Source organism: Tauraco erythrolophus, chromosome 16, assembly GCF_009769465.1.
Source record: "Tauraco erythrolophus isolate bTauEry1 chromosome 16, bTauEry1.pri, whole genome shotgun sequence".
In the NCBI taxonomy this organism is placed as follows: Eukaryota; Metazoa; Chordata; class Aves; order Musophagiformes; family Musophagidae; genus Tauraco; species Tauraco erythrolophus.
This window is the reverse complement of record NC_141480.1, coordinates 4919878-4936113: the sequence shown is the minus strand read 5'-3', so window position 1 is coordinate 4936113 and position 16236 is coordinate 4919878. Positions and strand designations below refer to the sequence as shown.

The following is a 16236-nucleotide window of genomic DNA, read 5'->3' as shown; positions in this document are numbered from 1 at the left end:
GGTGCTAGTGCTTGGAATTATTCTGACATTAAGGTATCAGGTAAGGCTCGAGTCTGGCTTGTGAAAGACATCTTAGGGGGTGGGTTTTGTGGGCTCTAAGGTATGGGTTTTTTTTCTGAAGGGACGTGGGATGAAGTGCCTTAACCGACCCAGCATTTGGCTGCCTGTAGCCATGCTTTAAAGGCTGCGTTTGCCTTGGCTCTGTGCTTGGAGGATGGGGCAGCTTGTTGCCCACCCCTAGTCTGTGCCAGCCCTGCCTTGGCTCACTCCTAGTGTCTTCAGGTTCTTCCTTGCTGCAGAGTGTCACAGGCACATCTGGAGCAGCACCCTCTGGCAAGTGGTGGGCACTTGATCGCGCCAGCCTGGCTGGAGGGGTCGGATCCCACCTGGCCATGGGACACAGCACATGAGGATCCTCTTTGTCACCATGAGCTGGGCTGTTACTGGAGCAGAGGCAGTGGAGACTGTGAGTGTGCAGGGCTGGCAGCTTGCGGGTGGGTGTGGAAGCCCACACAGCCTTTATTTTTGTTGCTTGTGTCACATGAATGCCGTGAAGACAGATGATGTTATCGAGTTGGTCCCTGCGAGCTTTTTCTGCGTCGATCTTGGGATGTGTGTGTCTGAGCCTCCCCTCTGCCCCAAAGGTCCCAGCAAGCGCCGCAGGGCTCCGGGCGCTCCGCTTGCCCCTTGCCACGTCGCTGGGCAGGTGGGGTTTGGCTGGGTGATCCTTACGGGCATCTCCAGCTCCACGTTGGCTGATGGGGACTGGCCTGTTCTCACAAGCCCCCTCTCATATCTTGATTTTTTTTTTTTTTTTTTTTTTGAGAGGAGGGGAGAAGTGTGTGAAGATGGTGACATTTATTTTGTCAATTAAAAAGTCCTACCTGCTTTGAAGACCTCCCAAACGTAGGTTGTTTATCCCTTTGTACTTGTACATTTGTATTCACAGGCTTCTCTGAGTAACGTTTTATTATTTAATTTTAAAAATTGAATTTGAGGCAAATATTATTTCAGTCTACATTTCCCTTGAGACATTGCTGGCTCTTCTTTTACTTATGGTCTGACCCCACTCCTGTTATTTACCTCCTTACTGGCATAAGTGGAACGTGCAAAGTTCAATTTCTGGGATCCAGATTTTGCTCAAGCTCGGACCTCCTTCAGCATCTGACTCTGTGCTGTGCACTTAATGTGCCCGGCCACATCTTGTCGCACGCTGTACATAGATGTAGGCTGTAATTACTTCTCCCATAGACTGCAGGAACTATTTTTCCTTTTAATCCCACAGCAGTACTGAGTCACCAGATTTCTTAGAGTGGCGATTATTCATGCCCAGGTTTAAGAATTGACGTTTCTTCATGGTCTCCTTTGTTTAGCTTCGTTTTTTTTTCACTTATAGTTTTCTTTCCGCTTGCGAGTTTGTTCTTTCTTTTCTGTGGTTCCTTAAGATCTTGGTGATTAAAACCTGGGTGAGGTCACCATGTGCGTGGATGCTGGAAAGGCTCTGGAGAGTCCTTTCTTCTCCTCCCCACAGCACACTTTTGCTCCTGTTACGTATGGGGTGTGGATGTATGGTGCCTGCACAGCGTTGGCCATCACAGTGATGCGGAAGGTGTGCGTAAAGCACTGGTTCGTGTATAGGCTTTTACACAGTTATGGGGTTTACCTGTATATCCATAGGGGAAATTACTGCTCTAGTTCTGTGTGTCTAGGTGTGTGGTTTTTTTTTTATTTTGAAGTTTGGAGGAAGAATACAGTTGGGATCCGAAGGCTGCGTTGTCTCTGAGGTGCAAGGCTGGGAATGTGAGAAAGATGAGAAATACATTTTTCTGCAGAGATGCTTTTCATAAGGTGTCACTGTGTGGACAGGTTACAGCAAGGTAATTTAGGAGAGAAACTTGCAGTGCACTGGATGGAACTGCTGGCCTGTGTGCTTGTTTTCCTCAGCAGGTTTCAGGTTCTTCCTAAAAAAAAGAGGGTAATGCTGCCTTGCTTTTGCCATAGAGTATATCACAAAGTACCTTAACTGTTGCAACTTACTCATCTACCCATATTTATATATAAACTTTTAAATGAATTTATAAAATATATGTATTTTTAAAAAGTCTTCCTAAAATTTATCCACAGTCTCTTTGAGTCTGTCCCTGTGCTGAGATGTGGTTGAGGATTGTACTGGATTGTTTTGGGTTTCTTTAGCCCCTAGATGTGTTTGAATGCAGGTGAGCTGTGGCAGGTTCTTTTCTGAGCTTGTTGCATTTATTGACTTGTTTTATTTTACACTAGTGTCTTCAAATGTTGAGGTGTTTTTTAGGTGACATTAGGAGGCTTCTGGGAATCTTGCTGGTTATCCTTCAGTGGTCAGGGATAGTGCCGGGGCAGTCTTTTAGTCAGATACCACGAGGATGTGCTGGACGTATGAGGAGCAAGGTCCTGCAAAGCAAACTATAACTGTCCTTTTGAAATGAATTTCAGGAGACATGTCTGAAAGTAAAGCCAAGAAGATTGAGATAAAAGACGTTGATGGGCAGACCCTGAGGAAGCTGATTGATTACATCTACACTGCCGAGATCGAGGTCACGGAAGAGAACGTGCAGGTAGGTCTGGTTCAGCAGCTTCCGTGGACACCCAAGTAAAAAGCTCAAAACTCAAAGGCACAAGTCCTTTGGGGGTGAGTGATCTCTTTAGGCTGCAGAAAGTAAAAGGTTGAGCTTGAAAAGAGCTGCTTCCAGCCTCTGTGTAGTCTTCAGGCACTTTGCTGCTTTCCCCACACTAAAGTCATGTTGCATTTAGCTTTTGTGTCGAGCTCTTATAACGAGAGTAGGCATTTGCCTCCCAAGAAGCTGTGCTGACTTGTGGGTCAGTCTGTCGAAGGTCAAAATACACTCAAACAAGCAGTGAGTCAAATGCTGTTTTAAGGTCATGGCCGAGGAATCTGGCTGTTAGTTTTTAAATTCTTCTGGGTAGTTTGAGTTGTTTGACAGAGCTTTGAGTGGAATGTATTGCTCAAATGAGGGCATTCTTCCTTTTTTTGTGTGTGTGTTTGCACTCTGTCTTGATGTTCTTTGTGGTTAATATTTGTCTAGAAGTGGAAAGAATAATTGAAAGGCAGCCTGCAGATAAAGTGGGATACTCGGGAAGAGAGTGTTTTGCTGTGTCACGTGGCTGTGGCTGCTGGTAAAGCTTTTTCTTTGACTCTACTTGTATTTGTGGTAAGAAAATGGCTGTGCACTTAGCCACTGATTTCTGGAAGGGATGCTGGGACCTTGTGTGTGGACATGCTTTTCAGTTGGTCTGCGTTTTTGTTTGCAAGTGGAAGTCTGAGTTTGATGTCTTCCTCTCTGTGAGTTGAATGCTGGGCAGGGTAATAAGTCTGGGTCCGTGATGCTGGAGAGAGAGGGGCAACACTGCTGCGTGCTTTATGTTGACCTAAATAAGGTGGCAAAATTAAGCTGGTTCTACTTGAAATGAGGTTCTTGCTGTGGCTGGGACATGATCTTCTGCTCCAGTCCCTCAGGCAGGGTGCAGGTTCTTGCTGACCTGTTTCTCTTCCTGCAGGAGCTTGGATAAAGCCCTGAGCTGTGTCCACTTTGCAGTCTGAGCCCTGTGCCATCCTTCATGACCTAAGTCTGTGGGTGACTTTTCTTGCCCCTTCTGCCCTCCAGTTTTACAAACTTGACTTTCTGGCATGATCTCAACCTAGCAGTTGTCGTACTGGTAGGAGTGTGGACCCTGGTTGTCCTATGGTGAGACAGAGGACCAGCAGTGAGGAGACTTTCAGGGTGCTATTAGAGCAAAGCAGAGGCTCCAACCCAACAGTGAGTCACTTGGACTAGCTGCCTGCCACATAGCCCATGCTGAAATACAGTGTATAGTCAGGGTCATCAGGAGCTGAGATAAAGCATTACTTCAATGGAGGAATGGAGTGAAGTTCCTTGGACCTCTGGGATCTTCCATTGCTGGAGGAAAAATGACATTTATACCCTCTTAGGCTGGTCCCTTTTCCTGTGGGAAACGTGGAGACTATATCCACGTGCTTTTCGAAACGTATGCTTTGCTTCCACGCTGCTGGTTGTTAGGTGGCCCAGAAGCACCCACTCAGCACGTGGGACGTGCTGCTCTGGAGATACCATCTGGTGTGCTGGCCCCAGTCAGTCTGCCTTGAATGAAGCGTGCTTGAAGTGACTACACTTGCTCTGGCTGTTTTCCCACGGGAGCATTTCAGTGCTGGAGTACGGCTGCACCTGGCTATAAGCAGCGTTGCCAAGGCAGAGCAGGCTGGAGAGCATTTGCAGCGTAGACCTGCCCAAGAAGGTCATGAAGAAGTCCAGATGTTACCTTCTCTGAGCAACTGGAAAGTTATGTTTTGTAGTAAAACCTAACCAAAGCCTGCCTTCTGTGGCCTAGGGATTACAAAGAGTTAAAGTAAGAGCCCTGTCTGTATGTTGGATGTCCATCTCGGAGAGTAAGATGATAAAAATATAAGATCAGCGAATGCTAAGATTTGGGCATAGTGTTTTTTCCCAGTCTAGTAAAGCAGGTCCTTTTACTTAAGGATTTGTTTAAATAACCACTCTGTGAGTAACTCTTTAGGCTGGAGGTAAATTAATTCATGGGAGCTAAGAAATGAAGCTGATCTAATGCAAGATTAACTGACTAGTTGAAATTTTATGTTAAAAAGGTCTGTGCTGAAAATGTTTTATGGAATTTAATACCATTTTGTGATGAAACCAATAGAAACTTGAAAGAGAAATTTCCATCCTGTCTCTGCGTGCTTTACCCCCGAACAGAATGCCTTAAATAGGTTAATATTCACCTGCAGCCACAGGAAGAAAAGTTTACAGAAAAGAATATTCTGTGATTTGTTGGGAAGGTTCACATCAGCAAAGGCAAACACTGTGAAGTTCCTTGGAGTCTCTGGTTTGGATTAACAATGTCAGTCTTGGGAAGAAGCGAGCAGGTTTGGTCCCCTGCACTGTCACATCCTCCTGCTGCACAACTCCGTGTCGGCCATCCAGCTGGAAGGGTGCCTCGGTAGTGCTGGTCTGCGTCCTTTCAGCAGCGTTCCTTCACAGTCTTGCTTGAGCATGGCAAGACTTTCTCTTTTCCCAGCAGGTATCTCCTGAGGTATCTTCTAATTTTCTAGCAGGGCGAGCGTGTATTTTAAAGGGATTTTGTGCAGTTTGACACACAGTTTTTCAGATTTCCTCAACAGAAGCAATTTCTGGATGTAGGCGCCAGGTAATTTCATTGTAGAAACTACAAGAAGGAGGATTGCTAAGTGGCATTAACGGAATGGAGGCAGCCAAGCTACCAAAACATATAAATAAATGAAAAGACAGGTTCTTGTCAGTAAGCAAAATAAAATGAGGGCGGAATTGAAATGAGAAAAAGATGGAGCAGCAAAGGTAACATGGGACTGCAGGAATGAGTGTTCCCAAGTGTGCTCAAATGCCTTCTTACAGTCCTTTCGTAGTTTCTTTTCTAATCGAAACCTCTCTCTTTTTGCCTTTATAGGCCTCGTATGGTGTTCAGGAAGCAAGACTGTTTTTCTAAGCTCGTATTTTTGTAGCTGATTGTTATTTCGTTGCACAGTGTTGTTTGTTGTTTTTTTTTTTAAGAAAGGAAGGATGTGTGTACAAGGGGCCAAGCCTGTATGGTCAGTTCCAGTCATCGTCTATGTAGTGAATTACTGGGGGTTGTTCATGCAATTTCTCCTCAACAATATATCCAAAGTGTGCAGATAAGGAGGAATTTCAGTCCACTCTAGCTCCATGAGGGAGAGCACTGAGCCCATGTGGGAGCGAATACCCTCTTCTAACTTTGTTGGGGATACGTGGGTGAGAGTTGCCCTGACAAATGCAATCCTGCTTAATGCATTGGAACTTCATTTTTAGAGTGAGATTTCAAGGCAGTATAGATACAGTAGTAGGAAGGTTCAGGGGTGATGGATGATAGAGAGGCTTCTGTGCTGAGCAGTGTTTTACCTCTGAACACGCATTTGGGATTTAACCTTCTACTTGTTTGGAAGGCGTGGAGCAGAGAAAGAACTATCATCTTCATTGCAGTCATGTCGTAGTCTCAGGAAAATCTGTCCTGGGATTTCTGTCTCCGCTACCTGATGTTCCTCTTTTGTTGCACCCTACATGAAGGTTGGTTGTGAGGATTCATATGCATGACAAAAAGATCTCGTTCGTTTGAAGGTGGAGCTTGATAAATTTATTTCAAAGAAAGTTGTCCTCATTTTCACAGAAACTGCACAGCACAACTAAAGTGAGTGACTTGGGGAAGTTCACAGATGCTCATGTGAAGCCCTGGTTGGCTCCAGTGGAAACCATATGCATGTATCAAACAGGGCACAGGGCCTGCTGCTCCCTGCCTGTAAGGAGTAGCTGGCCGTTTTAACGTATCAATTTCCTGAATTTTTCAGTCAAGTCGTGATTTTGCAGCTGAACTTGCTGCATTGCCACTTGGTTTCCAACACTCGTTTCAAACCTGCCAGCTTGGTGAAAAGTGGTGGGAGCAAAGTCCAGCGATGGAGAAGAGGCTGGACATAACATCTGTGAGCAGAACTGAATGAAGAGGATGTCTGGGAGGAGGCCTCTTGTTCTCCTAGGAGGTCCTGCGAAGACACCTGGACCTCCGGCTGTAGACAGTGAATAAGTCCCTCTGAATTCAGTTGTGTCACACCCATCTTTGCTGATGGCACTTAAATACTTGTGGGCAGCCTGAGAACTACCCTGCCAATTAGGAAAGTCATTACCATTAGGCTGGCAATGATTCCCCGGGAAAAGTCCTGATTAACCTGATTTCACAATTAAGTTCTCAGGAATGAGTTGCAGCGTGCGTACTGCACGCGTGGTGTGTCCTCGTATACTGCCGCAGTTCCAGACATCTCATATAGAAAGGGCAAAATCTGAGATCAGCTGTCTGGAGGAAATAGATGTTGAAACTGTCAGCTTTGCAGACAGAGTAATTGTGATAGAAAATGGCTTGAGAAAGGAGGAAAAAACCACTTTCCTAGAAGCTGTAGCATTTCCTTTTCAGAAGTGTGCTTCTGCACCTCAGCTTTCCGTAGGCACTTGGGCTTCACAACAAGGAAGGAGAGTGTCTGTGGCAGTTTTGGTGATAAAGGGGTGATGAGTGGGCCAGTTCTTCTCCCTTCTCCCTGTTCACTCCAAAAGCTGCAACTAGAGTAGGTGCAAGCCCAGGGTGAGACAAAGAGCCTTTCAGCTCAGCTTTAGGCGATGCAATAAATCAGGGCCATCTTCCTCCCTGGAGCTAAAGCTCCTTGCTGTGCATCACCTTCCTGGAGTGCTGGAGAGCCTTGGTCCACAGCAGTGCTGACTTCTCTAGGGTGTTGCAGTAGTTGGGTTGGAGGCCCTTCCTACACCTACAGAAACAGACCTAATAGAAAGGTGAGGAGAAACTTGTGGATTTGGCACCAGAGGACTGTGCTGTTTGTGATGGATGTGTCTCCACATTTTTATCCCATCATTTAACCAAGGGATGATGTAGCTGTTCTGTGCAGTGAAGTTGGAGAAGGTAGTAGATCAAGAGGGAAGTTGCAAGCTGCTCCCTCATTTTCCTTCTCACCTCTATGTCCCTTCTCCTTGCACTGGAAAGCCACGTTACAGTAATGCAGTTTTATCTCCGTTACTTGTGCAGTTTACAGCTGTTCAGTTAAAACTGAGTATTTAACCTGCCTTGCAAATGCAAGATCTACTTACTTCTCTGGTCACAGATTCCCCTGGGAAGGTGCTTGGGACCTGTCTCCCTGTTTGGGCAGATGTGCCGTCCCAGCTGTGGCCCTGGATGTGCTGCTGAGGATTACAGCCGGTACTCTTAATTTGGCTTCCAATTTGACTAAATTGTCAAAGCTGCTTATAAGCTTTAATACATCCCCTGCCGTGGGGAAGTGCTCCTCTCCCAGTTTTGCAGAGGAGGAATGGTGTAGGTTACATTTTGGCCAAGGTTGCCTGGAAGGCTGTGGCAGAGCAGGGAACTAACCCCGGTCTCAGAAGTCCGGTGTTAATGCCCTGCCTATTGAATGAACCTGATAGCAGCAGAGGTGACTTTTGGCTGAAAGATGTTTTTAGTTCAGAGACATCAAAGGTTTATGAAAGTATTTAATTGCACGGGCAATGTTCTGTAAAGCCTGAGGTTGGTACAGAGTCTGCAGAGTGAGAGAGCATGGCTGGTGAACTAGATGGTTGTGGGGGTGGGGATGTATATATATACACACCCCCCATAGATGAGGTCCTGGACATAATTTGTTTAGTAAAAAAGTCAGTCTCAGTAGTAATCGCGGATAACTTTGACATGGTTTCAAAAGACAATTGGATTTTGGTATGGAGGCTGATCTGGTAGAACAACCAGGTCTCTGTAAATCATTCACAGTGGCTCGAGTTCACATATTAAGAGCCAAATCCAAACCCAAGTTAGGAACTTGCCTTGATATTAATGGGGTTGCAGTTTGGTCCTGCTGCATGTTTAGGCAGGGCGTTTCCTCTTGTTATTTCTAAAGGAAACAGACTTTGTGCTAGCGGATATCCTTTGCTTGCTTTTTGCCTTCCCCGGTAAAAACAAGATGAGTGGTGAGACGTTCAGCTGGGAAATAAGAAAGAGAAAATCCACTCATCTCCCGATAGGCTATTTGTGTCCTACTTCTAAACAGTATTATATGATAACTGCAGCGGCGTAAGGCTCCTTCTATGCTGGTCAAACCAGCACGAGGCTGTAAGAGTAGTACTGGGGTGTCCAGGGGGCTGTAGCGTGTGGGTGTTAGTGACCATAGTGAGCACCCTCTGTTGTAGAGGCAATATGCCAAAACACTTGAGGTCAGCAGCCCACCTGGGTTTGCAGGCACGCACGCTGGGTGGATGAGGGGTGCACGGAGGAAGCTCTGGCTGGTAAATGGCCAGAGATGGTTTTGCAGAGAGTCTGACTCATTTACCCACAGCCCTTATGCAAGTCAGGTGCTCGCCCTTCTGCTGGTATGAGGAGATGGTTCAGCTGGATAGAAAATGGTTCACAGCTAGGTTTCAAAAATGTGAGAGCGTCGCTATCTTGATTTAATCAAAACCACAAACTAATCTCCTCCTGGCATCAAGAGGCTTGGGCCAAATGGGCTCCTGGGTTAATTGATTTCTTTTTTTATTGTTGCCTGTTGGAGTGGCGGCTTGGCAGCAGTCAGACGCTGAGCAGCTGGGCTGGAATGCATCAGTGGCTTAGAAAAGACCTGGGGCAGGTTGTGAGTGTTCTGCCCCATGGGGGATGGGACTGTGGGGGCAGGCAGGCACAGGGAAGGGACCTTTTTTTCCCTTCCCTGTCCTCGAGATCCAGGGAGGTGATTGCAGTTAACCTGTTTGTTTTGTTTAACAGCTGCTGGGTTTTTTTTGAGTTGGAAATAATTTTTCAGAAATCTGTGCTCAGATGGTGAGCACAGATGCCCAGTTGGAAGGACATGTGTGAAGCAGCCAGAGCTATGGAAGAGCTGGAATAAGACACGTCTGCAGTAGCTGGACGACATAGGAAAGGAAGTAGCTGATGTCACGGGCTGTAACATCCTGACCCACTTTATTTTTTACTTCCTGTCCCACTCATTGGCCTCAAGGGTGGTTTTTGCAGCAGGTGTCATATTCCTGATCCAATTGTCTCCCTTTTCTGTACTTAGTTTTGTATATACAAAGCAGTACCTCATTTTCAGATGCAGTCAAGAACCACAAGCTTCCACAGCATTTTATGGGGGTGAAAATGAGGGCCATTGATCTGACTAGTTTGCCCCATCTTTCCCGAGAGCCTCACTGTCACCAAAACGAGCTTGAGCTGCTGTGAATTCCCTCTCTTACATGCCAGTTTGGGCACCCTGCTTACAAGCCAATAAGGTTTTATTGGAAATAAGAAAGGTCAAGGGTTTGAGGGTGATGGAGTACTGGGCTGCTATGGGCTTTGAATGTGGTGGTAATACATTAATACATGTAGATAACATAAGGCTCTTCAGGAGTGGGAAGAAAAATATCTGTGTGTAGGACCTACCTGCAACAAAGCCAGAAATTCAGGTGCATCCATGGTTGCTTGTGTTTTGTCTTCCCTTTACCTGCCTTGAGATCTTGTGGGGAGAAGACATGAGAAATGCTCCACTTTTAGGGATCGCCGTTTCCATCTCTTGGAGCACAGATGGGGATCTTCTGCATACAGATAGTGCTAAAACTTTAACCTTCCTCCCCACACCCTGCAGGGAAGTGTCCCTGTCTGAAGGGGAATTGCATCTAATTTGTGCAAGCTGTGAATCAAAAGCTGTGAATCAAACTTTCCTTGTTATCTCTGATTCCCCTTTCTTGCCTTTGCAGGTTTTGCTGCCAGCTGCTAGTTTACTGCAATTGATGGATGTTCGAAAAAACTGCTGTGACTTTCTTCAGTCCCAGCTGCATCCCACGAACTGCCTTGGAATCCGAGCTTTTGCCGATGTGCACGCGTGCACCGAGCTGCTGCAGCAGGCAAATGCCTACGCAGGTGAGGGAGGGGTCGTCCGTTTGTCGAGTTAAACCTGCTTCTAGGTACAGCGACTCGTAGGTTGACCAAGATCAACACATCCTGGTTGGTCTCTTCATGCTTCTAGGATTAGAAGAGGGGAGGGAATTATTTATTGGGAGTAGACTTGTAACTTTCTGTGATGCTGCAAATTGTGAAATGTGATTTGGTCGCAGGAGAGCACCTAAGGAGGTAAAAAAATCCCCTGATCCTCTGGGTCTCAGCCCACAAAATAGTTCCTCCGTATGTTCCTAGTAAGCTTTTTGGCTGCCTGCTCAACAGCACAGAGTTGGTGTGCTGATGTCCTCCCCGTGTACTCTGCCCCATGAGAGCAGTAGGCAATGCTGGGGATTTGTGCCTTGTAGGAATAAATAGCATGGGGCGAAATTAAATCTTGTGGGTGGGAGTGGGAACACTCAGCTAAAATTGTCATTCAGTTTGAGCCTCTGGTCCCTGGAGCAATGGCCTCTTACCCCAAGGGTGGATAGACTCTTGTTTCCTTGAGAGCCGATGTGTTTAGTTGCAGTAAGTAGGTGCAGAAAATGGCTTTCAGCATTTCTTGTCCTCAGTGCTTTCCAGTCTCCTTTGGCAGAGTTGCCCTTGACTTCTGCTTGGGAGAAGCTGGTAGTTTTCTTCACTCAGTTTGGTTTTCTGCTTTTGTGTCTATTTGTATAGGGAAAAATACACCTGCTGTCTCTTAGAGCACCTGCTCTGTCCTGCAACCTTTTCCTTGGTGTGTTTTTGTCCTTAATTGGACCATAAGTAGGCTCAGTGGAATAAAACCATGCCCACCAAGTCCTCCCCTATTCTCCTGCAAATAAAAGTAAAACCTTTTTCAACTGCTCTAGCTGTATTATCCCCTGGAGGAAAAGGTACCCTGGAAGGAATGGTTAATTGTATAAAGGCTTGCTTGTAATATCTCATTATCCTTGCTTCTAGGCCCTGTTTAATCTTTAACCCAACAAGCAATGCATTCACTGTATATTTATTTGGTTGTTTGGCAATCAGAAAGTCTGCTTTGTTGTTTTATTGGCCTTCATAAGTCCCAGTTGGTACAACAGCCCATGTAATGTTAATGGGACTCTATTAATAAGTGCCATTAAAATTCTTTTCACTATGTTGTTTATGTAACAGTGTTAAACCAAGACAGAAGTCCTCAAGCTCAAGAGACCATGTGTACATGAGCTCAGTTACTTGAGAAATGCTTAGTTCTGGCCAATGGATAACTTTAGTAGATGGAGGAGCCTTCCTGATGCAGGCACATGTTACTTTATTAAAATCAGTAAATATTTTTACTTGTTTCCAACTAATAACAAGAGATCAAAGATCTTTCTACTGCCAGGTGCCAGCTGGGAATGAATAGGAGATTGTGTCCAGAAGTCAGAGTGCATCCAGCTTACTGTGTGGGGAGCATTTCCTGCTTTCTCCAGTATTTAAGGCCAGAAGAGTTCATTAGATCCTATATAAGCTTTCCAGCAAAACAGAGTATTAAACTGTATCCAGATACTGCTGGTTTTAGTCAGAGCCTTTGGCTTAGCTGTGGTGTTTTGGTCCCCATTAGACCAAGTAGGGTCTGTGTTTGGGGAAGCCCAAGTGCCCTCCTGCAGCACCGGACTGGTGAGGAGTTGTTCAGGTGCGATCTCCAAGGAGCTCCTCTCTGGAAGTTACGCCAGCTGGTGTCCCTGGGGTGCTACTTTTTGGCAGGCAAAGTATTTTGCAGAGGTGAAAGCTAGAGGCAGATCTTGCTGCAGAGGGAGCAATTTGGATACATGAGTCTGAGTTTCTCAAAGCTAAAGGGATTAGGGCTTGAAAACAGCCACTTCAGATAAAGTATCCGAGATTAATGTTTCCATATTTCAGACAAAGATAAATGGGACTTAGCAAACGGCAGGTGAGATAAAATTGGCATGATTTGTAACAAATCCTGCAAGACTAAAATTGTCTGCAACTGGCTAACGATGGCTTTGACCTAAAAAATGTTTTCTATAAAGTAATTTTTTCCTAGTGCGCTTTGGCTGAATGTAAAGCTCAACAGATCTGATGATTCCTTTAGGATCTATATTGCAACTAGTCACAATTCTCCCAGTTTGGCATTATAAGCAGTGATGTGAATTGCTGTGTTTTGTTTTTCAAGTGGCTCCCAACGTTACAGCATGGAGGGATTTGGAGGCAAAAAGGGAAAAAAAAGCAAATTTGTACAGTTCCAGACTAAGTGGGAAGAGGCAAGGCTGCTGGAGAAGATTAGTTTCTGAGGATTTGGAGCAAGGGAAGGATTAATTTTATACATTTTGGGGAAAGAATTTAAAAGTGGGATAGGATCAGCTGTCCTTCTTTCCTTCCACTTGTGTGCATGGGATGAGGATCCCACCCTTGCCCGTCTCTGTGTGCCCCCTTGCACATACAGATTCAGCTGGATGCCCTGGGATCCCTCACTGTGTGCTGCTGAGCATATGCACCAAACTGGCTGTTTGGCTGATTCATGTTAAAGATGGACTTTCTTTTGAATACCTGCTAATATCAGAGACCCTTGCTGCAGTCTCTCATCCAGGTGTTGAACAGATCTGATTCTGTCTAGTTTGTTGAAGTGGGCAAGAACTGAATCTCGAGGTGGCCAGGTTATTGACTACTTCAGAAAGGCATTGACACTTTTCTCAGTTGCAACTTCTAGTCATCTTTGCCCCTGGAAGGTACTTTGTGGCTTTGCAGAAAGTTAAGCTCCCATTTAGTGTCATCTATGAAAGTGTCTCATGAAGCTCATGTTTCCTGAAATAACATCAAATTTCTTTAACCTGTTTTGAGACTATTTTCTGTTTCTCTTCTGCCATGTGTGTTGTTTGTCTTGGGTGCTGAGAGGTGTAATAATAGGAGTTCTCTGAATCCTGTAGTCCTTCCATTGACTTAAAACATGGATTTCATTATGATTTTCTGTTCCCCCTTTTCGTTTGTTGAACAGAGCAGCACTTTCCGGAGGTGATGCTAGGAGAAGAATTTCTTAGCCTTAGTCTGGACCAGGTTTGCAGTTTAATATCAAGTGACAAGCTCACAGTCTCCTCTGAAGAAAAGGTACAGTAAATTGTATAGCAACAGTGAATGTAGGAACGCTGGAATGTTACTAGTTCTTGCATTGGAAACTGTTCTCACGTTATGATCTTTAGGGGCTGTTTTCCAACAGAGATCATGTGGAAAGGAAAATGAAAAAATAAAGCAAATCCTAAAACCACATAAAAATGACCTTCACTTGATTGTTTCTTATAGGAAGTAATGATTCTCAGATCCATATCTCTTCCAAAAGCCCTAGGGAACAGAACTGAATACCTTCCCTCTCTGGAAAACTAGGAACCTCCCATCTGCTGTTGGTGTAAAGCTCTTATTGCCTGCCGTAAAACGTCAAAAAAAGGTGAATTTCATTAGACCAGTGAGGAGCATTGGCTTCTGTTGCATGTCAGACAGAGCAACCAAAAAGGAAGGAAAGAAACTTTTTTTTTTTATCATCATCGATGTTTTTAAGGGAAGAGAGGAGAAAAGGCACTGATTGATGTTGTTTTGTGGTTGAAATGTTCAGCACATCTTGTGTAGTCTGTACTTCTGGGAGGGAGAGTGACTGGTGGTTGTGGCACTTGGTGAACACCAGGTCCAGCCCCTTTCTTTGGTGCGGGCTTCTTGTGTGACCTGCAGCAGGTTTCTGGGGAGAGATGTGTGCCTCGAGTCCTCCAGCTCACCTCCAGATTGTCTCTACGGGGAGATGGATGCTCGTAGGAGGCTACAGGAGAGGTTGAAGATTGTGTGGCTCGTAACTCCAGGACCTGCCTTTTGGTGGGGTGAGGCTGGCACTGGGTGTGCCTGGTGCTGCTGGTCTGTACTGGGCTGGTCAGGCTGTGCATCCAGGTGTGTGCACCCCTCCTGCTCAGCCCCTCGGGGCTGTGGACACACGGATGCTCAGGCCCATACGGATGGGGAAGCTTGCTGGAAAACCTGCACCACGTGAGGTGTGAACGCGGTGATGCTTCGTTCTGATGCTGAGTCAGCAAAATCAAAGGCTTCGGGGTGCGTGTTTCCGCAGGCGTGGGGCTACCATGAGCATCTTGGTTGGGTGCTGCTCTGTGCCACACAAGCAAGGCTGAAAAAGGGAAAAAAGCCCAAATGGCGTGAATTTTGCAGCAGAATCGCTTTGCATGAGCCAAGCAGCCTGCAAAGGGAAGTGCAAGTTTAGTAACCAATTTTTCCAGGCCGGTGCAGCATTGTCAAAAAGCTTTTGTTGGCCTTGTGCCCAGAGAAATCAAAGTACTCCCTCCCTCATCTTGAGCTTTAAACAATCAAAACCGGTATTTCTGTAGCTGATTGTAAAAGTTGAGAATGCAAGGAGGTGGAAGGAAACGTAAGCGTAAGCTGCGTGTTCAAAACAACAGATATGAAAAACAGGAGAGAGGCAGAGCGTGGAGTTGGAACATAAACGTGAAATATGTGCTGAGGTCCAAAGAAGTGCTGAAAATTGAAGACAGACTCTTAGGCTGCTGTTTTGTATTAGCTTCAGGACAGACAAGCAATTTCCCTGACCTTTATTCTTCCTATCTAGTAATGTGTGAGATATACACTTTTTTTAATTACATATATATGTAATATATGTATTAAAAAATCTGAGTGCTAAATTGTCGCAGCCACATTTCATGAGAAGTTCCTGTTCTTACTGGGTCTCATACGTGTACTGCAGCCTGTGAGCCAGAGCATTGCCATCTCTGGGTCCTTGGGAAGCATTATAGCTGAGTCCTGCCAGGGCCAGAAGGCAACACCACCAGGGAGGGAAGTATTGCTCTTGTAATTCTCCAAGACCAGCCGTGTGTGCCCAAGAACTTGTTGCGTTCTCCCCTTTCTCTGCCACCCCCCAACTAATGCCAATTGCCCTAATAAAATGTATTCTTTATCTCCATAATTTTTGGCATTCTTGTTTCCCTAGGCCATAAGGACTTAAAAATTGTGTACTAGTACAGAAATCTATTGTAACTGTAAAATAGTGACATTTCCCCTTTATCCAAAGATTATCCTCCTTTCTCTTCCTCTTGCCCTCGCTGGTGCCAGCCTCTGTGGTTGCACAGGCACTTTTGGCCTAGGGCAAAGGTTTATTTTGGTCCCTGCCTGCTCTTTTTGCTATAGCTGAGTACTTCGAAGGCAGTTTTATCAAAGCATTCTGTACCCGACCTAATCGACTTTTTAATTACAATAGTGTATGTAAGCAAGGAAAAAATTATACAGAATTATATTTATTCATATTTACTAATGATATGTGAAATGGAGGGGCTTCCAGCCCTCGAGAAATGATTCCTACCAAGTCAGAACAGTGCCAAAAGAAATTTTAAGAGGGCTGGCATTTTTGGATTGAGGGTTTTACACAGAGCCCAGTAATCGACTCATCGTCTCGTGCCACTGCCATGCAGTACGAGCTGATGCACAGTTTGGTCCTCACTCCTGGGAGTATCTAACAATGGGGTTATTGGCTGAAGAGACTGAGAAAACATCTGGGCTTGTTCTTTGCTTAGGTAGTGTGCAGAAAGGGGTTATTGCCTCTTTCCATAGAGTGGGAAATCTGCTTCTCCCGAGCTCGGGACTGTTCCTACAGCCGGGCAGGTGCCGGTCGCTAACTCAGCCAGTGCCTCTGCTCGGGCTAAAGCTGTGTGGGTGACTGCATGGCAGGAGTGGAAACAGATGTGGCCTTTA

At 45.5% G+C, this 16236-nt stretch overlaps 1 protein-coding gene across 1 annotated transcript in view; it reads left to right on the top strand.

Moving 5' to 3' along the window:
- The window catches only part of KLHL3 (kelch like family member 3), a 45324-nt gene that overhangs the window by 13734 nt on the left and 15354 nt on the right, over window positions 1-16236 (top strand). Inside the window, exons 4-6 of the mRNA XM_086621332.1 lie at window positions 2470-2591; window positions 10347-10509; window positions 13481-13590. Coding sequence (XP_086477458.1) covers window positions 2470-2591; window positions 10347-10509; window positions 13481-13590 — 395 coding nt within the window. The remainder of the gene's footprint in view (window positions 1-2469; window positions 2592-10346; window positions 10510-13480; window positions 13591-16236) is intronic.